This window comes from Panthera tigris, chromosome B1 (genome assembly GCF_018350195.1).
Source record: "Panthera tigris isolate Pti1 chromosome B1, P.tigris_Pti1_mat1.1, whole genome shotgun sequence".
Lineage (NCBI taxonomy): Eukaryota > Metazoa > Chordata > Mammalia > Carnivora > Felidae > Panthera > Panthera tigris.
Window position 1 is genome coordinate 35,775,753 of NC_056663.1, and position 27,751 is coordinate 35,803,503.

Sequence of the window (27,751 nt, forward strand, 5' to 3'; positions counted from 1 at the left end):
GGAGAGGCAAGCCTGGGAGAGCAGCATTAGCATCGATCCGAGGTTCCAATAGATGTCCTGGTCTGTGCATTTGATAATGAACACGTGATTAGGGCCAGGAGAGAAGATCCCCAGGCTAGTCTGACAGGGGCTAAGGCCCTTCCCAGTGGGGGGCAGGCAGCTCTAGCCTTCTGACTCTCTACCTGGAAAACCAGCCAGAAGGGAGTGTGGACACAGGAAGACCCACAATGTCTGGAGCTCCCTCCCTCAGGACAAGGGCACAAAGTTGAAGCTGTGCAGGGGGTTGAGACCCTTGGTTTTTTGTCCCAAAGATGGGGGGGTTGGAATGGGTGGGAGTTTGAGGACATGAGAGGGAGATGAAAGAACAGAACAGAGCCCAGCTGGCTGGCTGGGTGCCTCAGCCTCAGTCCAGGTGGCGGGCCAGCCACCAGGTAGGGGTGTGCTGGCACATGGCCTCCCTCTGCTGGGCACACGGGCTCACTGCAGCCAGCAATAAGGACAGGCCCTCTGGAACAGATGGCAGAAACAAGGTCCCGGCAAAGCAAACTTTATTGGGGCTCTGAGGTCAGGGCTCTTCCCTCCAGGTCCTGCCGAAACTTGATAGTTGGAGTGTGGGCCCCTTGTGTTGCCCCCAACAGCTCCATCACATTCAGACTCAGAGGGAGAGAGGCTGGGTGGGGGGAAACATGGGGTTGCAGCACACCCGCAGGAAGGCCACTCTGTATGGTGTTCTAGCTGGCTCTCCCTCCGTCACTGCAGCCAGGCCACTCCTGGCTCCTCATTTCTTGGATCCTGGCTTTTTAGGTTTGAGTGTGGGTTTGGCCTATGGAGAGAAGGGAGGGCACCAGAGTCCCACTCCCTCCCTTTGCCCCCAGGAAGACCAGCCCCTTCTCCTGGTACTTACCTTTTTCACAGGACTCTTGTCTTTAAGGCTGGGTCTGGAATAGGGTGGGGAGGCCAGGAGAGGGGATGAGGGTGAGAAAGAGAGAGAGCTCAGCAGGACACCAGTAGCCCAGAACCTCCTAATGCCTACACTGCAATGCAGGGCCCTGGCTACTTCCAGGAAAGCCAGGGGCTGTGAAATGGAGAGCTGGGAGGCTGCAGAATTCACCTCTCCACCCCGTCACCTGCTGGGACCATTCTGACTCTCTCTTAACAAGAGGTGTTTTCTTGTTAGACTTCCACCTGCTTTCTTTTATTTATCACAAATAGGTCTCTTTCATTATAAAAGTAATATTTAACTACATTGCACAAAATATAGCAAATAGAAATCACTTGTTTCTTTACCTCCCACCGGTATTAACATTTTGGTGTGTTTCCTTGCAGGACTTTTTGCTTTTTCTTCTAAAAACATGTGAAATAACATGAAAATGATTTAAGATCCTGTTCTTTTTAAATTCTGTAAACACTTTCCAGGATGCTATATTCTTCATAGGCATTATGTCACATTCTACTGGGAAAATGTGACCCAGCTTAATCTACTATATTGGTAGACACTTAGAATGCTTCCATTTTTCACTATTACTTGAATAATGCAGGGATCAGTTTCTTAGTGCATATGATTTTACCTGTATTTTGGATGGGGTCCTTGGGAAGGGGTTACCATGAGTGGAATTAGGTCAGAAGATAAGAATACTTTGATGCCTTCCAAAAAAGGCTGTGCCGGCCATCAGAGACAGCACACCTGTGTAGTCACAAACATGCACACACGCCAGACCCTTTATAACCCTATAGGCTTCAGCTGTAAGATTTTGGCCACGTTAACAGATGGAAAGAGTTACCTCACTGCCTCCTCTTCTTTTTCCACCTTTTTTTTCTGGGAAGCAAACACAAGCAGCATGGGGACAGTTAGGGCAGGGTCCAGGGCCAGCAGACTCCTGCTGGGCACCTGGCAGGACCCCAGGCCTCTGTACACTCACACTCAACTCGGGAGGCCTGGCCCAGGTTTCTGAGGAGGCTGTGTGTGGGGGGGTGTCCCTTCCCTCACCTTGACAACACCTGTCTGCTTCTGGGATGCTAGCCTCTTGACTTGTTTAATAGGGGTCTCCTCCTCTAGGGACACATCTACATCAACATCATCATCGTCATCATCATCGCTGTCATCTTCCTCCTCTTCCTCCTCCTCCAGCTCCTCCTCCTCCTCCTCCTCCTCCTCCTCCTCCTCCTCCCAGGACAGGTCTGAAGTGTCTGTGAGGGTATGGAAAGGGAGCAGGGATGCTGAGCTCCAGGTCTTGGCCTAGCTCCTGTTCCACGATCGGTCTTGCTCTCAGAGCTTCCTCGGGGAAGCCAGCACCTGCCGCTTCCTAGAGACCCTTTCTGGCCTGACAAAGTGGAAGCTCAGATGGAGTGAGGGGTCCGGGACCCCAGAAAGCTGGGGTGGTAGAGGAGGGCAGGTGAGGTGGTAAGCTGTGGCTCTGGCTGGGAAGGATTCAGAGGAGGGTGAGGGTGGGCAGAGAGCACAAGGGAAGGGAGGAAATGGAAACAGCAGCTAAGGAATTTAGACCTCATCCTAAGGGAAGTGGAGCCTGCCAGGGTTTTTGAGTAACTGTACCCTGATACAGAGGCACAACTGGGCTGAGAAGGATATGAGAAGAGTCAACAGCACAGTGATTTGATAGAGCCTATATCGGTCCTCCAGCTACATACCTCATAGCACCTAACATTTTACATGCGGGCTAGTACTAGCTATCATGCAAACTGCTTCTCCCTGAGTATCCCATTTATTCCTCACAGTAGCTCTTTGAAGATGAAACCAAGTCTACACCCACCCTCATGGTACAGGCAAGAGGACTGCAGCCCACAGAGGACATGGCGGGGAGGTAAAGGAGAACTTCCATTCCAGGCTACCGGCCATCACGTTGCCTTTGGAGATTTTCTCTAGTAATTCAAGAATCCATCCAGCGTTTGAATACCTATTCCCTTGGCCCTGTGCTAGGCACTATAGTCAGACCCGCCTCAGGTCCAAGCTCCAACTTACCATAACATTCCTGGCCACTGAGGAACACGGGTCCAGAGCCAGCCCGGAGCTGGAAAGTGACTGGAGGAGAAAGCTCCAATCCCATCATGACCTGCAGAAGGAGGGATGTAGGGGCAAGAGCAGAAAAGATGGGCTCACTCAGGCCTGGCACCTGTCTGAGGGATGGTGTCTAATAGAAACGTTCAGAATTTATTCCCCAAACCCCAACTACACACATTTCACAGGTTCTCTGGACCTCATTGTGTTATTAAGCCCTTGGCCCTCCCTGTTGAGGTGGATTCAAATGGAAGACTGTGAATCTGATAATCCCATTCTTGTTAAAGATCACAGACAGGCTTCTAAGCTGAGGGGCAGCTGTTAGAGAAGTCTGATGGCTACAGATTAAATTGTGTCCCCCAAATTCTTTTTTTTTTAACATTTTTTAATGTTTGTTTATTTTTGAGAGAGAGAGAGAGAACTCATGGGGAAGAGAGAGATGGAAACACAGATTCCGAAGCAGGCTCCAGGCTCTGAGTTGTCAGCACAGAGCTCAATGGTGGGGCTCAAACCCATAAGCCATGAGATCATGACCTGAGCCGAAAGTCACATGCTTAACTGAGCCATCCACATGCCCCTGCCGAATTCTTATGTGAAGCCCTAACCTCCAATGTGATAGTATCTGGAGATGAGGCCTTTGGGAGGTAATTAGGGTTAGATGAGGTCATGAGAGCTGGGCCCTCATGATGGGACTGGTGCCCTTATAAAGGAGACCAGAGATTTCTCTCTGTCTCTGTCTCTCTGCTGTGTGAGGACACAGAGAACAGGCAGCCATCTGCAAGCTAGGAAGATGATCCTACCCAAATCTGACCACACTGGCACCCTGGTCTCAGACTTTCAGCCTCTACAACTATGACAAGATAGATGCACATTAAGTCCTTCACTCTCTGGTACTTTGTTATGGTGGCCCAACCCGAGTAAGACACTAATCAAATGAGAAGAGCAGATGCAAAGTTGTATGTACAGTACTACTTTTGTCTTACATGTGTGGATATACATATGAATAAAGTTAGAATTCTATTAAGTGTGAACCCTAATTTTCAGTGGACAGTACGGTGTTTCTTTTCTTGATACTCTTCCAAACTTTCCACATTTTCTATTGTATCAGTGATGATACTCAAATTTATTGACTTCCTACCGTATGCCAGGCCCTATGCTAAGCATTTCACCTGCTTTCCTCTTTTAACCCCTCACAACAAGCCCACAACGGAGGGGCCGTTCCTTTACAGAGGAGGGAACTGGGGCTTAGGGATATTAATTTAGAGTTTCTGGCTCAGACAGGAAGGAGACAAGCAAAAACTGAAACTCTGTAGCCACCAATGCCTAGAAATGCTGGATAAAATGTATTCCGATGTTTTCACTGCTTGGTTGAACAGCAGGACAGAAGGAAGAGGCCCCGTGCACCAGAAAGGAGGGCAGCACGCACAAGCACCAGTGCTGTAGCTGCTGAAGGGAAAATGTGCCCGAAAACAGCCTCGGCCTTGGGTTTTAACATGCGCTCATGGACAGGAGACAGGCCTGGGCTCCAGAGAGGCGTGCGGTCACGGGGCCCACTGAATGGGGCTGGGGTCCTCCACGGGTGCACCTCAGGAAGAAGCTCCAGGGTCGGGGGCGAGGATGGGGGACGGAAGAATCCCAAACCCACCCACCAGGAACTCCTCTCCACTGAAGGAAGGGAATAAGGAAATGCATGTGGGATAAAAGAAGTCTCCTGTGAGAACTTAAAAACCCATGGCTGTACCTGCCACTCACACCAAGCTTGAATTCACTTGGTGGGCACTGCGAAGCCAACAGACCCGTATAAGATCCCAGGCTGGTGACTCCTGGGGCCAACAGCAGGCACAAGCACAAAACCAATCCCTTGGGGTGCTGTCAATTTTCCTCACACAGAATTCTCTTGGAGAAAACAGTGGAACCACGAAGATGCCTCACCGTGTAAAGTGACAAAATGTCCAAGGCACGGTCCTGCTAGAGTGAGCAGAAGGAAACGAGACGACTGTAGACCGATGCAGCCAAGAGCCAGAGAGAAAAGAACAGTCTAGCAGTTATGACATTAGGTTGATGAAAGTCAAACAAACATAGAAGTAGGAATCAGAAGCATAACAACAAGGTATTATGAGAAATAACAAGAACCAAATGCAGCTTCTAGACTGAACAAATGGTTAAAAAGAATACACCAGCTAAAGCAAGTATCAGTAAACTGGAACCATGCTGTGAAGAAACGACCCGGTACATAGCACAGAGATAAGAGGAACGAAATACGAAGGAGAGGCTGAGAGATACAGAGGACAGAATGAGATCTAAGATGCATCTAATCACAGTAAGGGACTAGAAACAACACAATGTGCAAAGTGATAACCAAGAGCTTCTAGAAACAACCAAAGACACAGATCCTCATGTCCAGGAAACCTAGGTCCTGAATAGATAAATAAAAGTAAATGTACATCTGAACATCCCATAGTGAAATGGTATATACCAAAAACAAAGAGGCTATCTTAAAATAAACCAGAGAGGAAAGACAGATGTCCAGAAAAGGAACAATAGGCAGACAGACTGAGGGTTTCAACAGCAACGTCAGAAACCAGAAGACCAGAACGGCGTCTTCAACGTTTTGAGGGAAAGTACCTCTCTGTGTAGAATTATACAGAACCAAACTACCATGAAGGAATGAGGGTAAAATAAAGACATTTCCAGGCAGAGCCCAAGTAAGTTCGCTCCTCCCAGACCTATTAAAAGAGGTCTCAAAAAGCTGACAATCGAATTGAGAAGGAAGAAGTGGATATGAGCAGCAGTGGTGAGCAAGCAACTTGGTCAACTAAGACAAATCCAAGTAAGCATTACTGTAAAATAAAATAGTACTAGTAATGACTAGTATTGAGTGGGTTTAAAACAAGTTGAAGCTAAAACACTACATGATAATAACAGGTCGGTTAAGAAAAGGGTGCTCAGGAAAGTTCCCTGGATTGTATGGGAGAGAGGAATATAGCATTAATTTTAAATTGGTCATGCATGATTGTTAAAAAATTAAGGAAAACTACGCTAAAAAGTAGAGTGAGACTCTACAGTTCCAAACCAGTAGAAAGGAAAAGGGGGAAAGAAACCTTAATCTAATAAAAGACAGAAAAAGGAAAAAGAAGAAAAAATGAAAAATCAATGAACATAGAAGCACAAAGTACATGTTACAAATAAATCCAAGTATGATAGCATCACAGTAAACATAAACAGATATTATTGGCTAGATAGATTAAAACAAAGTTTAGCTACTTACTGCTTATAAGATACATGCCTAAAATGTGAGCACATAGAAATGTTGAAGATATGGAGACATATTTACCAGATGTGGCAGAGGCTTCTCATTGCTTATCCAATATCCATTCTTCCCTTTTCCCATAATATCGGCGCCCTAATATTGTACCCGCCATAGACCGTATTCCCCAGTTTCCTGTGCAGTTGGCAGTGACCGCAATACTAATTTCTGGACCAGTGAGTTGCAAGCAGAATTTGGTGGATGGTGCTTGTGTGAAGACACCTTAAGAGGTATACAGAGGGGCGCCTGGGTGACTCGGTCGGTTGAGCGGCTGACTTCGGCTCAGGTCATGATCTCGCAGTCTGTGAGTTCGAGCCCCGCGTCGGGCTCTGTGCTGACAGCTCAGAGCCTGGAGCCTGTTTCAGATTCTGTGTCTCCCTCTCTCTGACCCTCCCCTGTTCATGCTCTCTCTCTTGGTCTCAAACATAAATAAACGTTAAAAAAATAAAAAAACAACAACAACAAAAAAAAGAGGTATACAGAGAAGTGAGAAAAAAAATTAAATCAATAATGTAAGATTCTGCCTTACAAAACTAGAAAAAGAGCAAATTAAAACCCACACAGACAGAAGAAAGGAAATAAAGAACAGAGATCAATAAAATACAAAAGTGGGTAAACAATAGAGAAAAGTTGAGACCAGAAGCTGGTTCTTGAAAAAGATGGATAAAAATATTAAACCTCTAACCAGACTGCACAAAGAAAAGGGGAAGAAGACACAAATTATCAATATCAGGAATAAGACAGCAGAGTTTACTACAGATTTTACAGAAGAGGAAGAAAGGAAATATTATGGACAACCCTATGCCAATGAATTTGACAATGTGGACAAAATGGAAAAACTCCTTGAAAGACATAAACAAATCTCTCTTAAGAAAAACAATCCAAACTGTCCTAAATTTATTAAAGAAATTTAACTTGCAGTTAACCAGATTGCTTCACATGAATTCTATCAAAACATTTAAGAAAAAAATACCAAAGTTACACGAACTGTTTCAGAAAACAAAAAAGGAGAGAATACTTTCCTTCTCATTTTATGAGGCCAGCATGACCCTAACACTAAAACCAGATAAAAGCATGACAAGAAAAGTACAGTCCAATGTTGTTCATAAATGTAGACACAAATATTTTTTAAAAAGATACTATTTTTAAGTAATCTCTACACCCAGTGTGGAGCTCAAACTTACAACCCTGAGATTAAGAGCCACACGCTCTCCTGACTGAGCCAGCCAGGTGCCCCAAAACAAATATCCTTAATAAAATATTAGCAAATGGAATCCAGTAATATATAAAAGGATAATATATCATGATCAAATGGGGCTTACCCCAAGAATGTACAATGGGTTTAAAATTTGATGGGGTGCCTAGCTGGCTCAGTTGGTAGAGCATGACATTCTTAATCTCAGGGTCATGAGTGTCAGCTCCACTTTAAGTGTGGAGCCTACCTAAAATAAAAAAACTAAAAGTTAATAAAAATAAAATTTGAAAAAAAATCAATAAATGTAATTTGCCACTTAATAAAGGAGGCCAAAAAACCCCTCAATAGATGCAGAAAAAAATTCTTGGACAAAACTCAACAGCATCTCAATAAATTAGAACCAGAAGGGAACGTCCTCATCCTCATATAGGACATCTGTACAAAAATCCTTCATGTGTCTTCATGGTAGAAGGCTGAACACTGGTAGAAGAGAAAAAGGCAAGGACAGACATGCTGTCACCACTTTTATTTGACATTATATTTGAGGTCCTAGTCAGTGAAGGAAGACAAGAAAAAAGAATGCAAGAAGTTGAACTGACTTTATTCACAGATGACATGAATAAATCCATAAGGAATCAACAAAAAGCTGCTAGGATTTCTATGCAAGTTTCGCAAGGTCAAATAATAGCAAAAAAACCCAACGCAATTATGTAACTATATACTACTACTGAACAATGATAAAATGAAATTTAAAAATACATTTGCATACGTTATACTATACACAAAAATGAACTCCAAATAGATCATGGACTTAATTAACTAGAAGAGTTAAAACTATAAAACCCCTAGAAGAAAACATTGGAGCAAATTTTCATGACCTTGGATTAGGTGACAAGTTCTTAGATTTGATACTAGCAGCACAAGAAACAAGATAAAACATAGAAATTAGACTACATCAAAATTCAAAACTTCTGTGCTGCAAATGATATCATCAAGAAATTGAGAAGACAACTCAGAAAATGGGAGAAAATATTTGCAAATCATCTGATAAGGGGCTTGTATGCAGAGTATATAAAGCACTCATACAATTTAAAGTAAAAAGACCAATATTAAAATGTCAAACTCAAATGCAATTTAAAAAAAAATGAAGACCTGAATAGACAATTCTGCAAAAAAGATATACAAATGACCAATAAACACATGAAGAGAGATGCAACATCATTAGCCATTAGGTAAAGCAAACCAAAACCACATTGAACTATCAGTTCACACCCACTAAAATGACTAATCAAAATTATAGACAATGGTAAGTATTGCAAGGATGTGGGGAAAGTGGAATCCTCATATTCTGTTAGTGGGATTGTAAAATGGTGTGACTACATTGGAAAATAATCTGGCAGTTCCTCAAATGTTACATACATAAAGCTACCACAATGACCTAGCAATTGCACTCCCAGAGATATGCTCAAGAGCAATGAAAACATATATTCATATAAAAGTTTGTACATGAATGTTCATAACAGCCTTCATAATAGCCAAAAGGTAGACATAAAACAGGTGTCCATCAGCTGCTGAATGGATGATTTCATATATATTCATATGATGGGTATTACTTGGCAATAAAAAGAAAGTAGTGCTATATGCTACAACATGGATGAACCTTAAAAACATAATGCTATGTGGGGCTACCTGGGTGGCTGAGACTTTGGTTCAGGTCATAATCTCGCGGTTCACGAGTTTGAGCCTTGCATGGGGCTCTGGGCTGATAGCTCAGAGCCTGGAGCCTGCTTTGAATTCTGTGTCTTCCTCTCTCTCTGCCCCTCCTCTGCTCACGCTCTGCCACTCTCTCTCTCTCAAAAATAAATAAACATTAAAAAAAAAAAAAACACCACACATTATGCTGTGAAAGGAGTAGTCACACAAGACCACACGTTTTGGGATTCCATTTATACGAACTGTCTAGAGTAGCCAAAAATAGGCAGAAAATAGATGAACAGCTGCCTAGTGTTGCAGGTGAGTGTGGGAAATGGGGAGTGACTGCTAGTAGGTATGGGATTACTTTTGAGGGTGATGAGAATGTTCTACACTTAGGCTGTGATGGGCATACAACTTTTAATTTACTAAAAACCATCTGATTGTACACGTAATAGGTGAAGCTTATGGCATGTGAATTATCTTTCATTAAATACTTTAATACCATTTTCAATAGCACCTAAAATCAAATATAGCAGTATGTTGGGGTAGATCTTACAAAGTATGTACACAACCAGTTCCCTGAAAACTACAAAATATTAGTAGGAAAAGTTAAGTTAAAGACATACATTAGAGTAAAAAGTGAAAGACTTAAACAAATAGAGAAACATATGCTCAATTATTAATGACTAAAAATTGTTAAGATGCCAATTCCCCCCAAAATAGTCTATAGATTCAATACAATCTCAGTCACAACCCAACAGACTGATTTTCTTTTCTTTTTTTTTTTTTTTTAAATTTTTTTTTTTCAACGTTTATTTATTTTTGGGACAGAGAGAGACAGAGCATGAACGGGGGAGGGGCAGAGAGACAGGGAGACACAGAATCGGAAACAGGCTCCAGGCTCTGAGCCATCAGCCCAGAGCCTGACACGGGGCTGGAAATCACGGACCGCGAGATCGTGACCTGGCTGAAGTCGGACGCCCAACCGACTGCGCCACCCAGGCGCCCCATCAACAGACTGATTTTCAAAGAAAGCCTATTTTGAAATCTATGTGGAAATGTTCAGGACCTAGAATTGCCAACACAATTTTGGAAAAGAAAAACAAAGTTGGAAGACACACTAATTTTAAGACTAACTACAAAACTATAATAATCAAATCAGTCTGTCATGAGAGTAAAGATACAAATACAAATCAATGAAACAAAATACAGGAATACATGCATACATACACAGGCAACTGATTTATAGCAAAATGCCAGCATAATTGTATAGTGAAAGGACAGTCTTAAAAAAAAAAAAAAAAGAAAATAGTGCTAGAGCAGTGGGTATCAGCTTGGGAAAAAAATGTTTCTCTACGCTTATTTTATACCATACAAAAAAATTATCTTGAAATGGAGGAATACAGACAAATTTAAGAGCTTAAACAATAGCACTTCTAGAAGAAAGCTTAGAAAAAGACATTTGCGACCTTAGTTTAGGCAATGATTTCTCAGGACACCCCCCCCCCCAAAAAAAAAGAACCATAAGAGGAGAAAATACCAAATTGGACTTCATAAAAATTAAAAACTTGTGCTCTTTGAAGAAATCATTATGAATGAAAAGGCAAGTCATGTACTAGCAGAAAATATTTGAAATAAATATTTTTGATAAAAGACTTGTATCCAAAATATATAAAGAACTTCTACAACTCAATAACTTGATTTAAAAATGGGCAAAACATCTAAACAGGCATTTTACAAAAGAAGATATCAAATGACCAGACAACAAGATGGTCAATATCACTAGTCATCAAAGAAATATAAATAATAACCACAATGAGATGCCACTATACATATGGCCTAAATTTATGAATGGCTACAATTAAGACTGACAATGCAAAGTGTTGGGGAGGATGTGAAACAACTGGTAGGAATGCAAAATGGTGTAGTAATTCAGAAAATAGTTTGGCAGTGGTGTGTAAGGTTTAACATATGCCAAGAGGATGGGAGGGGGGAAATAAAGTTTAACCTATGCTTACTAATGATTCTGCAGTATTACTCCTAGGTATTTACACAAGAGAAATGAAAACATGTGCATACAAATACACTCAAACTTCATAGCAGCTTTATTCATAGTATAAAACTAGAAACTACCCAGGGCACCTGGGGGGCTCAGTTGGTTGAGTGTCTGATTTTGGCTCAGATCATGATCTCACAATTTGTGAGTTTGAGCCCTGCCTTGGGCTCACTGCTGTCAGCGCGGAGCCTGCTTGGGATCCTCTGTCCCACTCTGTCTCTCTGCCCCTCCCCTGCTTAGACTCTTTCTCAAAAATGAAAAAAAACCCCAAAAAACAAAAAACTAGAAATTATCCAAATGTCTGCTAACAAGTGAATGAATAAATAAATCTTGACATATATATGTACTTGTAAAATAGAATGTTACTCAGACATAAAAAAGGAGCACATTACTGTCTCACCAACAACATAGATAAATCTCAAAGCATTATGCTAAGTGAAAAAAGCCAGGTACCAGACACTATGTATTGCATGATTCCCTTTAAATGAAATTCTAGACAAGACAAAAGAGTAGTGAAAGTAGATCAATGGTTGCCAGAGGCAGTGATAGGTGGAAAGGGCTGACCGCAAAGAGGCATGAGGAAATTTTGGGGGGTGAAGGAAATTTTTCTCTACTTTGATTGCAGTGGTAGTTACAAAATTATATACATTTATCAAATGCATCAAGTGGTATACTTAACACTGGTGGATCTTACTGTATATAAATTATATCTCAATAAAGCAGATATAAAAACTGACTCAAAGAAATGGAAACATCTAGACCTAAAACTTAAATGACAATAGTTTAAAATCAAACCAGTTGCACACAGTTTGTTCACTTCCTTACTCACTCATTATATGTTGAGTGTCTACAATATACCAGTTTCTACAACATACCATAACATATGGTATATAGGCATTATGGCTAAGGCAGTAAATGAAAAGGCAAAGTCTTTGCTGTCTTGGAGCTTGTATCCTTGTTGGGGAGAAAGACAGGCACAGATGAAAACTGAAGGCAGTGATGGGTTCCAATGGAGAAAAAGTGGTTACGGAAGGGTAGGAAGAGGGGATGCGGTTTGTGGTCGGGAAGACTTTTTTTTAAAGCAGGATTCACGTCAGACACGGGGACCAAACTCACGACTGTGAGATCAAGACCTTAGCCATGATTGAGAGCCCAACCAACTGAGCCACCCAGGTGCCCTGGGAAAGACTTCTTGAATGAGGTGACATATGAACAAAGGCTGAAGTGAGGGGCAAGTGAATTCCTAGCATGGGGAACAGTAAATGCAAGACTCCCAGGAAGGGGGTATGTTTGAAATTTTCAAGGTACAATCAAGAAAGCCAGTGTAGTTTGAGCAGGATTAGGGAGGGGAGAGTAGCAAAGGGTGAGTTTAAGAGAGGTTTCTAAGAGCCAGAACATAAAGGATCTTGGATTTCATTCTAAGTGAAATGGGAAGCCACTGACATAAGTGTTCTAACAGAGAAGCGACATGGTCTGACTTTTGTTTAAAAGGATCCTTCTGGCACCTGGTGCATACATAGAATAGACCAGAAATTGGGGAACTTTTTTCTGTAGATATCCAGTATTTTAGGCTTGTGAGCCTTATGGTCTCCGTGGAGACTACTCAGTTCTGTTACCAAGGGAAAACAGGTACGGATAATATACAAAATGAAGGAGCGTGCCTGTGTTTCAATAATACTTCATTTACAAAAACACGCAGTAGGCTGGATTTAATCCTGTAGTTTGTGGAACCCTGGAATAGACTATAAGGAACCAAGGGTGGGGGTTGGTGGACCAGTTAGGAGACTCTGCAATAAAACTGAGCACCTGGGCCAGGACATGGCAGGGGTGGTGACAGGTGGTCAGATGGGGGTACACTGTGAAGGCAGAGCCAACAGGATTTGCTGGTGATATGTGGTGTTAGAGAAAGAAGTTTTTGTCCTGAATAACTGGAAGAGCAATTATATTCTGGGAGAGGCTCAGGTTTGGGGGTGGGAGAAGAGATTATAGATAAAAATCAAGAATCTGGATTTGGATTTGTTAAGTTTGGGTTATCTCTTAGATATCTATTAAATACACTGAGTTGGACACAGGATCTGGAGCACAAGAGAGGGATTGGGTGTATAGAAATAAATATCAAAGTTTTGATTTGTATAGATGGTCTTTAAAAATAAAACCCTGGGAATGAAGGAGATCTAGGGAGAGCTCATAGATGGGGGTGGGGGGGGGAGTTTTGGGGCAGTTTTACAGATGGGACTCCCAGATCTTCAGGGACAGATGATACCGGTCTTACATTCACTGTTCCACCATATAGAAGGAGAGAACACTCCATCCCCCAGTTCATGAGGCTAGTGTGCCTTGACACCCAAATAAGATAGGCCAACCTCACGAGTATGTAAGATTTAAATTTTTAAAAAATATATTAGCAAAGCAAATCTAGAAATTCACAGTATGATCAATCAGTGTTTATCTTAGGAATGCAAAGTTGGCTGAAGAGTATTCTATTAATATAACTCACCACCTTAACAGGTTAAAGAAGAAAGAACCTATGATCATCTAAATCTAAAAAAGCACTTGATAACCATTTTTGATTAAAAAGAAGAAATCTCAATTTTAAAACGCAGAGCAGGACTAGATGGGGACTTCCTTAACTTGAAAAAGGAAGTTATCGTCTTATCAGATGTGCCACACTTAATGGAGAAACGTTAGAAGCACTCCTTTAAAAATATACATATATGTATTAAGAAAGGAACAAGGACATCTACCATTACAATCTTCCTCGATAGTACACTGGAGGTCCTAGACCGTGTAGTATAATTAAAAAAAAAAAAAAAAAAAAGATACAAAAACTGCCATTAACAATGATGATTTGCATAGAGAACTCAAGATAAATTACTAGAGATAAGAGAACTTCTGGATACACAATCAATGTGGAAGTCATCAACAGTGTCCTGTCACCAGCATCAAAAAGTTTAAAAACGTGATTTTGAAGAGAGGTTAACTTGCCCAAGCTGGGAAAAGGTGAGCTGGGATGGAAACGGGGCTCCCTGCCTCCTAAGTCCAAGGCTCAAAGTCATTGGCTATACGGCCCCCTGGCGGGACTGCATTCCTGCAGAACGGCTGTATCCCACCTTTGTCCGTCCACACCCACTCATGAGGGCGGTGAGTGCCCGGGGCAGGCAGCCTCCCGAAGCCTGCGGGGGCGGGGGGGATGGGGTAGGGAGGCTCACCATGGGGAGCACCGAGGCCTGAAGAGAGGCGATGGTGATGGGCTTGGCTTTCTTGTCTTCCTGGCTGGCTGGGGGCAGGATTTCTACGAGGTTCATCTCTTCTTTGGCTTTCTCCCCCAAGCAAATCTGAGAGCGTTTGAAGACAGGCCACCTCAACACCGGAGGGAACCCCTGTTCCACCTGCAGAGACCAGAGAGCCCCACCTGCTCCCCCGCAGCTGGCCACGTCCCTCCCGAGTCCATCCTACCATCCCCTCCTGGGGGCCGGGACACCCACCGTACTGAGCAACAGCTTACAGTCCTGCTTCCCTTCCTTCTGGGGTTTGACGGTCCAGGTCCTCTTCTCCTGGTTTAGCTCACAGCCTGCGGAAGGAGGGCAGCGAGGGGGCCGGGCCGGCTCAGGGAGGCTCCCCGTTTCTCCTCCGCCTCCCTCCCCACCCTCCACCCGCCGGACCCTCACTCACCCCAGAGCATGGCTGTGGGCGCCTTCTCGGCCGCGCTGCTCGTGCTGCTGCGGTTCATGACTCTGGGCGCGGGCGCCGGGGTCCCGGCGGCTGTGAGGAAGGGGCGCCCGCCGTGAGGCGAGGCCCGGTTCCCCGCTCCCGCCCGCATCCCGGCCGGCCGCCCCGGATTCCGAGCCCCTGGCGGGCGCAGCCGTCCAACCCCGCAGCCCGGAGCCAGCGGTGCCGGGTGGGGTGGGGGTGGGGGCGACGCTGAGGTTGCCCGGGCTGGAAAGGTGCTGGGCGCCGGCCCGCTGCGCCCGGGGGCCCCGTCGGCGCCGTAGCGGTCCCGGCTGTACTTCCCCTGGCGCCAGACCCGCTCGCCAGCCCGCCTCCGCCTCACCGGCCCTGTGCGCTGGGCGCCTCGGGCTCCCTCACTCCGGCCTCCTCGCAGCCGCACCTGAGAGCCGCCGGCCGCTGCAGGATGTTAGGAGGCCCGGGAAGGGGCGGCGGGGGGCGTCCTCTCCGTCTTAAAGGAGAGGCCCTTCTTTCCCCATTCCGCTCCTCCATTCGTTGCTCTTCGTGCCTCGGCGCACCTGGAGGGCTCGTTAAAGCACCGAGCTAGGTGCCAGCGCCACAGTTTCTGGTCGTGGAGGGCTGGGTGGGGCCGAGGTAATTTGCATTCTAACGGGTTTCCAGGTGAAGTTGCTGCTGCTGGTCGAGGACCGCGCTGTGAGCACCACCTTCATGGCCCCTGGGGATTCACCGAGGCCTACTGGGTGAGATCGCCTAGCTTGGACTTGCGTTGCCACCCAGTGGGAAGCAGCATTAAGGCTTTTTCCTGCTCAACGCCTTCCTTTTTTCATACCCTCTCGGTGTGGGCCTTTTCCAAGGCCAGGAGGGCCCGTCCCCCAGGGTTTTGGGCCCCAGAGAAGAAGAGCCCTGTTTCCAGAAGGATAATTTGTCCCACGGACAGGAAGGGGGTGGGGATGAGTTAGGACACCAGAGGTCACCAGCTGTGGCAGCTGGTGAGGAATACACTATAGGGTCCAGTGAGTGACTTTACCAGGGCCAGTCATCTAACAAACAGCAGCTCACAGGGCACTGTGGTTGGGGGTGGTGGAAAGGACGCTGCCTTTCAGCCGGCCACATCCCCCTTTGTCCTACTCTGCACATGAATCATCTCTGGGAGTCAGAAATAACCAGGGATCTCTCTCTTTGAATTCCTTTTCTTTCCTTCCTCCCCCAACCCCTTTTTAAAAATGAAGTATAGTTGATCAGATTGCATTTTTACCCTTCCTTTCCATTCTGGAAACTTCTCACCTACACATAAAGTTCAGTGCTTTTCAACAAAAGTGCCAAGGTAATTTAATAAGGAAAGGTTAGTCTTTTCCAAAAATAGTGCTAGAGGAACTGGATATGTCTCTCTGGAACCTTGATTGGAGCTTGTGCTGTGCAGGAATCAGCTTTTAGTTTTTCCTTTTTAACATGTCCACTTTATTGAGAAATAATTTATGTCTTAAAAGGCACTCATTTAAAGTGTATAATTTGATGAATTTTGACAAATGTATATACCTGGGTAGCCACCACCACAGTCCAGTTACAATATCCATCACTCTCCCAAATTTTCTGGTTTCCCTTTGTGGTCAGTATCCTCACATCAATGCCTAATTGGCATCAGGCATTTACCTGCTTTCTGACACTGTGGACATCATTGACTGTTCTAGAATTTCATATAAGTAGAATCCTACAGGGTCTTTTCACCAGTCCTTTTGTTGAACAAAATGTGTTTTGAGAGTTATTTACCCATATTGTTGTTTGTATCAGTAGTTTGTTTCTGTTTATTGTTTATCCATGATTTGTATACTCATGCATGTGCTGGTCAGTTTTATGTGTCAACTTGGCTAGGCTATCATACCTACTTGTTCAGTCAAATGCTAATGGTGTGGCTGTGAAGGCATTTTGTAGAGGTGATTAACACCTATAATCAGCTGCCTTTATATAAAGATTACTGTCAGTAATGTGGGTGGGAGGTTTCCCTGAAAAAGTTCTGCCTGTGGACTGCGGCTTCAGCTCCTACCAGAGAGCTTCCAGTTTGCTTTTTCTGATGACCTGCCCTGTGGATTTCAGACTTGTTGCTAGCCCCCAGAGCCGCATAAGCCAATTCCTTGTGATATGTCCCTGACTGATATACCCGTTGATGCATATTTGGGTAGTTTTCAGTTTTAGACATATATCATGAATAAAAATAACATGAACAAGTCTTTGCATGGACATATGTTTTAGTTTTTGTTTGATAAATACCTAGGAGTGGAATTGCTGGATCATTTTGTAAGCATGTATTAAACTACGTGAAACTGTAAAACTACTTTCTGAACTCATTTTACATTTCTACCAGCAATGTATGAGAATTCCAGTTGCCATACATCTTCATCAACACTTGGTATTGTCAGTCGTCTTAATTTTAGCCATTCTAGTGGATGTATATAGTGACATCTCTTGTGTTTATTTGTTTCTGTTTGATGACAAGTGAGGTTGAGTATCTTTTCAGGTGTTTACTGGTCATTCGTGTATCTTCTTTGGCAAAATACCTGTTTAAATACTTTGTCCATTTTTAAATTGGGCTATTTCAGATTATTCTTACTGAGTTGTAGGGATTGTTTATATATATTGGATACCTGTGTTGTGTCATGTATATGTATTACAAAGATTTTTTTACTCCTGCCTATAACTTGTCTTTTCATATTTTAAAACGGTATCTTTTGAAGAGCAGATAAATTTAAATTTGATGAAGTCCAATGGCTCATGGCTTTGGTATTTGAAGGAATCTTGTTTAACCCAAGGTTGTAAAAGTTTTCTCCTAAGTTTTCTTCTAGAAGTCTTGTAGTGTGAGCTTGTACTTTTACGTTTGTGATTGATTTGAAGTTAATTTTTGTGTGTGGTGTTAGCTAAAGGTCAGGTTCATTTCTTTTACCCCTCAAGTGGATCTCCACCCAGTTCATCTAGCACTATTTTTGGAAAAGACTAGCCTTTCTCTGTTGAAATACCTTGGCACATTTTGCTGAAAATCATTTAACCATGTATATGTTGGTCTATTTCTAGACTTTATTCTGTTCTATTGATCTGTCTGCCATAGTGCCAACACTACAGTCTTGATTACTGTAGCATTAGAGCAAATCTTGAAATCAGGTAGTTGAGCTCTCCAAATCTGTTCTTCTATTTCAAAAATGTTTTGGCTGTTCTAGATGTTTTGCATTTTAACATAAATTTTATTTTACTTTTAATTTGAGAGAGAGAGAGAGCACACAAGTCGGAGAGAGGTGGAGAGAGAGAGAGAAAGAAAGAAAGAGAATCCCACGCAGGTTCAGAAAGAGAACCCGCAGCGGGGCTTGATCCTATAACCCTGGGATCATGACCTGAGCTGAAGAAATCAAGTGTTGGACACTCAACTGACTACGCCACCTAAGTGCCTGGATTTTCATATAAATTTTAGAATCAGCTTGCCGTTTTCTACAAAAAAAACTTTCTGGGATTTTTATTGGGGTTCCTTTGAATGCATAGTTCAATTTGGGGAGAAAGGACATCACGGTTTTGAGTCATCCAACCCATGAATATGTTATGATCTCTGCATTTGTTTAAAGATTTTCCTCTGCAGTGTTTTACAGATTTTAGTGTATATATACTTGTTATATATCTTGTTAAATTTATTCCTATGTATTTCATGTATTTGGATGCTATAGCAAATAATATATATCTTATTTCATTTTAAAGTCTTATTTATTTTGAGAGAGAAAGGGAGAGAGAGCAGGGGAGGGGCAGAGAGAGAGGGAGAGAGAGAGAATCCCAAGCAGGTTCCGAGCTGCCAGTGTAGAGCCCAATTTGGGGCTCAATTTCATGAACCCTGAGATCATGACCCGAACCGAAATCAAAAGTTGGATGCTTAACCAACTGAGCCACCAGAAGCCCCACAAGCAGTATATATTTTAAAATTTTATCTAATAGTTTATTTTTTAAGTTTATTTATTTATTGAGAGAGGGGGAGAGAGAGAGAGAGAGAGAGAGAGAGAGAGAGAGAGAGAGAGAATATGAGCAGAGGAGGGGCAGAGAGAGAGGGAGAGAGAGAGAATCCCAAGCAGGCTCCATGCTGTCAGGGTGGAACTGGACTTGGGGCTCAAACTCCCAAACTGTGAGATCATGACCTGAGCCAAAACCACGGGTCAGACTCTTAACCAACTAAGCCACCCAGGCGCCCCTAATAGTTTTAGTGTATAGAAATATACTATTTGGTTTTCGTCTACTGACCTTGTATTCTGTGATTTTACTAAATTCACTTATTAGTTCCAGTAGCTTTCTGAACCCCAAATCATGACATTTATGAATAGTGTTTCACTTCTTCCTTTTTGTACTGTGCACTATTAATTAACTAATTAATTAATTAAGTGCCTATGTGCTCTGGTTAAGACCTGAGGTACAATGTTAAATAGAGGTAGTAAGAGAGGGTGGCCCTTTCCTTGTTCTTAATCTTAGGGAAAACATTCACTCTTTCACCATCACATTCTGTTGGTGGTAGGTTGTCATAGATGTCTTTTAATAGGTAAAGGATGTTTCTTTTTATTCCTAGTTTGTTGAGACTTTTTATCATGAGTATTGAATTTTGTCATGTGCTTTTTCTTTATCTACTGAGATGATCGACATTTTGTCTTTCATTTTGTTGATACAGTGAATTATTTATTGGTTTTCTGAATCAAAAAATTGTTTTAGAAATATTTGGTTTTCTGTTTTTAGAGCGAGAGAGCAAGCACACAAGTGGGGGAGAGGGGCAGAGAGAGAAACAATCTTAAGCAGTCTCCACGCTCAGCACAGAACCTGACACAGGGCTTGATCCCATGACCCTGAGATAAAGACCTGAGTTGGGATCAAGCATTCAACTCAGATGCCCCAGGTTTTCTGAACGTTTTAAACCGACCTTGCATTTCTAGGATCAATCCCACTTGGTCATGATGTATTATCTTTTTCATGTATTCTTGGATTAAGTTTGCTTATATTAAAAATGTTTGCATTTACGAGGAATATCATTCTAAAGGTTTCTTTTTTTTCTTTTAACATCTTTGTCTGGCTTTCATAAAATGACTGGCAAGTGTTCCCTCTTCTGTTTTCTTATGTTTTGTGCAAGAGTAGGGAAGTGTCCTTGGATCAGAGTTCAATTCAGGCTCACCAAGAGCTCTGCACTCATCCCTGCATTGTCTCATGCTTACTCTGCCTTGACTCAGTTGCTGCCCCATTCTAGAACCTGAGAATTCTATTAGAATCCTCTATTCTTTACTCTTCACATCCAATTGGTCACAAAGTGTGTTGATTCCAACCTCCACCCCCTACCTCCCCAATCTTTCTTAGCTCTCCCTCCACAGTCCTTGTCTTGGTTCAAATCCTTATTACCCACTAGCTGATGGGTTAAACAAAGAATGATCACTAGCCTGCTTTGCAAAGTAGCCTCTTGAAACTTGAGGCTTTTAGGATCGAATACTAACCTCTCTCTCTCTCTCTTTTTTTTGAGAGACACAGAGAGAGAATGAATGAATGAATGAATGAATGACAACCTGAGCGGGGGAGGGGAAGAGAGAGACCGGGTCATAGAATCCTAAAATTTTTTTTAACGTTTATTTATTTTTGAGACAGAGAGAGACAGAGCATGAACGGGGGAGGGGCAGAGAGAGAGGGAGACACAGAATGGGAAGCAGGCTCCAGGCTCTGAGCCATCAGCCCAGGGCCCGCCGCGGGGCTCGAACTCACGGACCGTCTGAAGTCAGACGCTTAACCAGCTGAGCCACCCAGGCGCCCCAAGACCGGGTCGTAGAATCCTAAACAGGCTCCAGGCTCTGAGCTGTCAGCACAGAGCCCGGAGGCGTGAGATCATGACCTGAGCCCAGGTCCGACGCTTAACTACTGAGCCACCCAGGAGCCCCTAAATCCCAATCTCTTGTGCCCAACCCCTCACTGACATGTGCACTTTCCTTTCAGCCGTGCAATTTTTGCACCCTCGAGAAAGGTACAAGGTGTACAATGCAGCGGCTTTTTGCACTGCCTGAATATTTTCCCCTGCCTTCTTCCAAACGGCTTATTCTGATAGGGCTCGACTTGGGGGCAGGGGGTGGGCTCCTTGGTACTCCCAGAGCAAACTGAGCCTCCAACGATCACCCTTTTTAGCCCGTTTGCCCACTTCATTGAGTCCTTCCCAGCCATGAACCAAGTCCTTGAACAGTAACTCTATGATTATTACTGCAGATACTAGGTGTGAAGCCACGGTGCTCGTGAACTCGAACCCCTACAAGGCACAAGGTTGGGCAGAGGTCCGGGCGCCTTAGTAGCCCAGCTCCGCCTTCCCCAAGAACGTCCCAGGACCACCCAGCGGCCAAACCCTCCTCCAACCGCAACCAAGAGCCGCCGAGAACAATTAGGAGTAACGACTGCGTTTGCGCAGGGCGGCAGAGGCGGGGCAAGCGACGACGCCGAGGAGATGCCTGAAGACAGGGCCTATGTGCGCAGGCGCGACGGGGACGGAAGGAACGCGTGGAAGCTCTTCCGGGGCGCGGCGGTTTGTCGGGGCGGGCGTACGGGGTCGGGGTGAACTCTACTTTTCTTCTTCGTGAGGTCAAGGGGTTGATGTTAGCGGCTTCTACTCGTTTCCTTTCGGTATTGACTGTGGCAGCGATGGAGATTAACCCGCCCGTACCATGCTGCCGGGGCTTCAGCCAGATTAGTCCCAGCTACTCTCCACTGTTCACCTGCCATCTGGTCCCGACTCGTAAGGAGCACATTTTAGCTGCTGAGGGGAGAAAGGGGGACTAGGAATATCTCAAACCTGAGTAGGCCGTAAGACGTGGGGACAGGGACAGTGGGGAGCGACTCCAGAGAGGAAGTGGGGTTCTACTTGGGGTCTTGAAAACGGCAGGTGGGCAAAGGGCATGGAAATTTAGACTGAGAAGAGACGGTTCTGCAGACGGGGAAAGGAGGTAGGATGCACGAGATAGGATGTGGAGGCAGATGCCTAGTTGAAGGGAAGGGTTCTACTGCAGCGTTTGTAGCCTGGTTGGTAAAGTTATAACTTGGTTTGCTTTGTGGCCCCTGTCCCACACGGCAAGGTGTTAAAGGGTAGGCCCTGGGCTTACTGATAAATAGAAACGATAATGGTCTGCTCTCTTAAAAAGTGGTTTCATTTTTGATTTTTCAGTTGAATTAATTCAGCCTCTAGAGGTTGCTTTACCTTCATTGCACAATATAATCAGTCTGTAAGAGCTGAGTTTTTTGACTTTGAGAATACTGTTCTTAAATTCATCCACCCTTTTACTTTATCAGACTGTATAGTGGCGTGAGCTTCTCGAGGCCAAATTATTTTCCAGTTAGTTTTTGTCTCGAGTTTGGTTGTCCTCCAGACCTTGAATGGACTGAATGTGTTATCTAGTAGCAGAAGTTAGGAGATTGCCCACTTGTCCCTCTTCATTCCTTTGTAACGGATAATGGGGTGGTTTGGCCCATATAGGTAATGCTGTATGCTTAGATCTATTATAAATTGTCTTCATGGTTATCAAACAGAATTAAAAATATAATTGTGATGCCTGTGTAACAATGTAAGTACTGTTCACTATGCTTTGTAGTTAGTTTGTGCTCTTGAGGGATCTTATGCGAAAGAGTGGGAAGTGAATTTGCCTTGCACATGATGTTGTTTGCTTTGGAGTTTCCTTTTCTGTTGCTGACCATCAAAAAGGTATTTGTCCTGAAGTGGATGCTAAGTATTTGGTAAATGAACAGGTAGCAACAGTCAGGCTACCCTGAAAACCGTAAGGGTTCTCTGAGGAAGAGGGATTAATATTCTAAGCTTGATCCCGTCCAACATTCTGATCATCTGATGTCTCACGGTCTGGCAGGTGATTCATTTAGTTGACCCACTGCTCCTGAAATACACCAAAGTGGCTGACCAGTGAATTCCAGGGTATCTAAGAAATTGCAAGATAGATGTAATGGACCCAGGAGACAAGCTACAGAGGCAAGAATTCTTCGGCATTCATTACCTAGCACTCAGTTGGTAGTTGTATTAATTATGGTTGGTGTGTACATATTTCAAATTTACTTTTGAAATATCTAGAGTAGGGCTTTTAAAATGTTTACAGACATTTATGGCTTGTGCAGGTTCCCTGTATTCTCTTTGCTTTCCTTTTTTGTCGTGGCACTTGGCACTTTGGCAGCATTGGAAGGCAACTTAGGTGTGTTTGTAGATCTAGCCAAAAATCTTGGGTGGGAGAAGGGTTGGCTGGTGGCAAATGGATAGAGAGAGGTGCTTTGGTTCTTTACACTCAATTCCTGTTATTTCATGACATTGGGTTAAAGTCATATCAAAACTTAAAATTTGACCCTGGGCCAAATCCTTCTTCATCTGTCTGATTTATACTTTAGTGGGAATAGATAACCCTTATTTAGGCAGAGACAACAAAAAAACATGTACATACATAATACAATTTAGTCATCTGCTGTAAAGACTTTAGGTGTTTTGTCAACGTAAGGTATAGTTTGTGTAAGGAAACACTGTCTAAAGACACCTGACTTGACAACCACAGTCCCCCAGGATAGCCTAGAAACTAATAAACAACTCTTTTTAACTGAATAAAGCCTGCACAGGACTTTGAGGGGAAACCAAAGTTTAAAGATAACTGACTTTCACATTTATTAAGATGGGTCATGTTCAATTGCTAATTTGACCAGAAAAAATATCTTATTTGGCTTTTTTGGGGGTGCCCCCTCTTGTAACTGTCAAGAAAGGAATAGCTTTACTGTTTAAAAAGTTTAATGTGGTTGTAGAAGATTTTAACTATGGCAGTTTGTCATGACTGGACAGCATTAGGGCTGCACTGAGGAGATCACCATGTTTGGTGAGTCTCTTGCCTCTAAAATTGTTTTTGTGGAAGGGAAAGGAGGGCTCTGCCATTTTGCTGATCAAGCAACATCTCAGGATAGCTGGGGCAGAGGAGGTTTTTCAAGTACCAGTGAGAAAGTTATTTTGTCTCATTTACTACAGAATTAGAATTCCAGGTCACTGGGGCATGTGACTGGTGTGTTTTGCATATTAATGAAGCCTGACCATTTTATATTTCTCTTAGGCTTAGAGATAGACTTGGCTAAGATAAATCCATTCTATTTGCCTTCTGGTCATTAGAATACAATGACCTGCCTTCAAAATAACTTAGGACCAAGATACCACCCAGAACACTGAAACAGCAAACATAGGTAGCAGTACATCTAGATAAGGTAGACAAGAGTGGCACTCTAGAGCCTGTGATTCATTGCATATAAATCTCCGTTAAGATACAGTGTTTCTGGTAATTAAGTTCTCTTATACCTAGACATAGTATGGGGATGAGAAATAGCCCTCATTAACTATAGGGTTCTTCATTTGATAATTCTGGCCCATGAAGCCTGCATAGTACAGTGAAAAACTTACCCTTGAACCTGTCAGGGTCTAATGAATGAAGCCCAGCTCACAGAAGAGGAGCGGGGATCAGGACGTTAACAAAACTGGGCTTTCTGCAATCATTACTTCTTTTCTGATTGCTAGTAGAGGTAGAGTGGCTTCACTCTTGTAGTTGTGGACATCAGCACTGTATGGATCTATATATATTTATATCTATCTGCATAGATATATCAACTAAAACAATCATACTTTTAAAAGAAATGGAGTCAGACTTAGTTGAATGAGAAACAAGCGAGTTTTACAAGGGTAAGACGAACCTGTCATTTACTGGCTTTTAAGAATGTGTGTTTCAAGCATCTTAGTGTGTTTAGAGTGAGACGTGTCCCTATAGACACACTAGACTTGATCGCTGAAGCCAGGTCAGTAGAAACCATTGAAGTTTATTGGCGGTCACAATGCTTACACTGTATGCAGCAAACACCCTTACAAGTCTATCCGCAACCTGATCACGCAAGAAAGGATTCACCACACAGTCGCCAGAGGAGAAGGAAAAAAAAATTAACAGGCTTGTTTCTGGGGGTAGAGGAGAGAAATAAAGATAAAACCTAATTGATGAGTGTCCCATGGGCAAGAGCTGAACTAGAGATGCGTACAACTAGCAGCAGCAATTGTGGAAAAAGTACAAGGCAAATAGCTTTCTCCATTAATTTTCTTCTGTAGGTTAATTTTTTTAATATTCAAAACATTTATTATGGTTTTTATTTTATAAAAATGTATATTTTTAAAGGGTGGGAGATTGTTAAATACTTCATGCTAGGCAGACCTTGTTATTAAGAACCCCTCCACTGTAGTAACTTCCTCCAGTTCATACATTCACGAGTGCAGGGTACATATATAAATATCCACGCGCACACATCCACACACACTGCCTCAAGGGCTGGGGAAGACTCAAAGTTATCGGCCATACAATCAGGCCTCTGGTGGACTCATCCAAATCGCTCAACAGGAGAGCAACTGGCTCAATTCCTTCTCTCTGGTCTCTACCTTTACAGAGACTGAGAACCCTAAATCATAGAGTTACATCCGACTTATAAAAGCAAGAGGCATCTGTCTGAGGATGAGGATAAGCAAAGTGGGAAAAAGGATGAAGCTAAGAACACCAAACACTTTTAGCTGGAGTTGTCTGTCACTGCAAGAGGCCAACGGACCTAGGGCAGCATCTACGGTTGAAGGGGAAGGATGGTGCTCCACATGGCTTAGAGTTCCTAATAACAAGGGTAATACAGTAACAGGAAGTGATAATTTTGGGGGCAAGGAAAGGGCAATAAGAAAAAATATACATTTGGAATTTTTACCTTTTTTTTTTTTTTTGCCTCTCTACACTGTGTCACTAAATATATCTCTGCACGTTCACACATCCTCGTCCAGTAAAGCTTCAGGCCACCAGAATACACATTTTTTTCTCACTCGCATACACAACCCCTCACATCAGCATTGGTGCACTAGACTCTGTAAAAATTTTTCAGTCACACTTTTTGTTTTTAAACTTGAGTCAATATAAACCTTGTTCAAAATGTTATGAAAAAATGTACATGTTTATACAAGGCAGGTTGTGGCAGGACACTGGGGGTTCCTCCCCCACCCCCTGGGGTGGCCCCAGGAGGAGGGGCTGGAGTCTCACACATTTGTGTCTCTATCTCCTCCCACCACCCTTCCCACCCAATCCCCCCAGGAACCAGCAGCGCCCTGCCCCCTAGTGAGTGCACTCACATCCCTATTCCCTGGGGAAGTAGCCAGTTGACCTTTGCCATTTTCCCCACACCCCTGGTGGAGGGGGCCAGGATCAGCCAGGCCCTCTCCCTTGTAATTGTTTGCCCCTCTGGGCCAGACCAAAGGGACGCTGCTCTGTACAGGTAGAGTCCAAGGAGGTGTCAGCTCATCATATCATTGCTATTCACGCCGTAAGTGGAATTCTTCATCGAGTCGTTGACTTCTCGACGGAATGCTGACAGGTTCTGGGTGAACCTGCAGAGAGGATGAATTGTAGGTTGAGGGAGTAGGGTGGAAGGGAAAGGTCTTTGCCTAAAACATTTCTGGCAGAGAAGTGGCTACTGAAAGGCAGAATGCATGAATCTAAGGTCAGTTAACCTCGGTCTTAAGAACTTAAGGGAAAGTTGAGCTAGTTTTGCACCCCTTTCTACCTGACAACCTTGTGGTAGACTTGGAGATCTGGTCAAATCTGGGGCTTTGAGGGCCACCTTGAACTCGTGACAGCACAACAGGAAAATCTGACGGAGGTGGGAAGTAACCCTCACACAGTGAGGGTGTGAAGAAAATGAAGCTATCTCCTTTCTTAATGCCGGAGACCTGTCCAATATGGTAGCTGCCAGCCTCACATGGCTGCTGAACACTTGAAATGTACCCAGTACAACAGAAGAACTGAATCAAATTACATGGAAATTTAAAATTCTGTTCCCCAATTGTATCTTAATTAGTTTTAAATTAAAATGCCATTTTAAAAATGAAATCATATTTAAACATGAATTCAGGGAAACCTGACATTCAATTCAGTTACTGGACAATTTCTAAGTATGTTCGGTATACTTGAATATGGGAATCTACTTTGTCAACTGTAAATTTTATGAAGTCTAAATACAAATCAAGCATTTCAAATGAGTAGTTAGCATCTGAATTAAGATTCCCTGTTAAATGTACAATATACAGAATCTTGAAGACTTAGTAAAATAAAAAGAATGTTAAAATTCTAAATTTTTAAGTCTGGATTACACATTGACATAATATTCTGCATACATTAAGTTACATACAATGTGTTAAAATGAATTTTGTCTGTTTCCTTTTATCCCCTTTTAATGTGGCTACTAGGAAATTTAGAGTTACTTATGTGGCTTGCTTTTCTATTGGACAGCACTGCTTTAGATGGCCTCTAAAAGACTGTTAAGGAGTGTCCTGTTTCGAGGACTGGAGAAACTGCCTATGACTTTTCGGCAGGGCTCTCTACACTCACCTGTCTCTATTTTTCGTAAGAAGATTTCGCTCGATGCCTTCCATCAGGTTTTCAAAACACAGATGCATAGCCTGCTGCTTCTCTGGTGGCTGGCTGTTCACGATACTGTTCCTTAGGTCAGAAAAATACTGTGGGGCAAGGAGTGAGACAGGGTAAGGAGAGATGAGGCTTATTAGCCTTCCCTCTTCTGCAGGGTGGAAGGAATGTTCTTCTCCAACAAGAAACAGAATTATCTACCAAAACTGGGTGCCTTTTTTGATTCAAGCAAATACTTGCCAGATAATTTATCTTCATCTTACTTAAAAATCAAGAGTTTTAAATTTGTAAACACTCTAAGGGTCATCTGATCCAG

General features: G+C 43.3%; 2 protein-coding genes across 6 annotated transcripts in view; both read right to left on the bottom strand.

Annotated features, from left to right (window-relative positions):
* Positions 1-538: 538 nt before the first annotated feature.
* NPM2 (nucleophosmin/nucleoplasmin 2) lies at positions 539-15,534 on the bottom strand. 3 transcript variants are annotated; one of them, XM_042982650.1, is made up of 8 exons: positions 15,375-15,534; positions 14,939-15,028; positions 14,752-14,837; positions 14,476-14,601; positions 2,978-3,068; positions 1,988-2,187; positions 905-938; positions 539-823 (listed from the first exon to the last, which is right to left on the bottom strand). In XM_042982650.1, the coding sequence occupies exons 2-7, from the start codon at positions 14,994-14,996 to the stop codon at positions 927-929; spliced, it is 573 nt and encodes a 190-aa protein (XP_042838584.1). In that variant the 5' UTR covers positions 14,997-15,028; positions 15,375-15,534; the 3' UTR covers positions 539-823; positions 905-926. The 3 variants fall into 3 exon arrangements, with proteins under 3 accessions (XP_042838584.1, XP_042838583.1, XP_042838585.1); XM_042982649.1 differs by having other exon boundaries at positions 15,318-15,534; XM_042982651.1 differs by lacking the exon at positions 15,375-15,534 and adding an exon at positions 1,782-1,816 and having other exon boundaries at positions 14,939-15,046.
* A 9,260-nt stretch (positions 15,535-24,794) lies between these two features.
* Positions 24,795-27,751, bottom strand: part of XPO7 (exportin 7) — a 40,047-nt gene continuing 37,090 nt past the window's right edge. For all 3 annotated transcript variants that reach the window (XM_042983305.1, XM_015542799.2, XM_015542798.2), the window contains 2 exons: positions 27,400-27,527; positions 24,795-26,399 (listed from right to left, as the gene is read on the bottom strand). In XM_042983305.1, the coding sequence (XP_042839239.1) occupies positions 26,306-26,399; positions 27,400-27,527 (222 nt within the window). In that variant the 3' untranslated portion in view covers positions 24,795-26,305. The remainder of the gene's footprint in view (positions 26,400-27,399; positions 27,528-27,751) is intronic.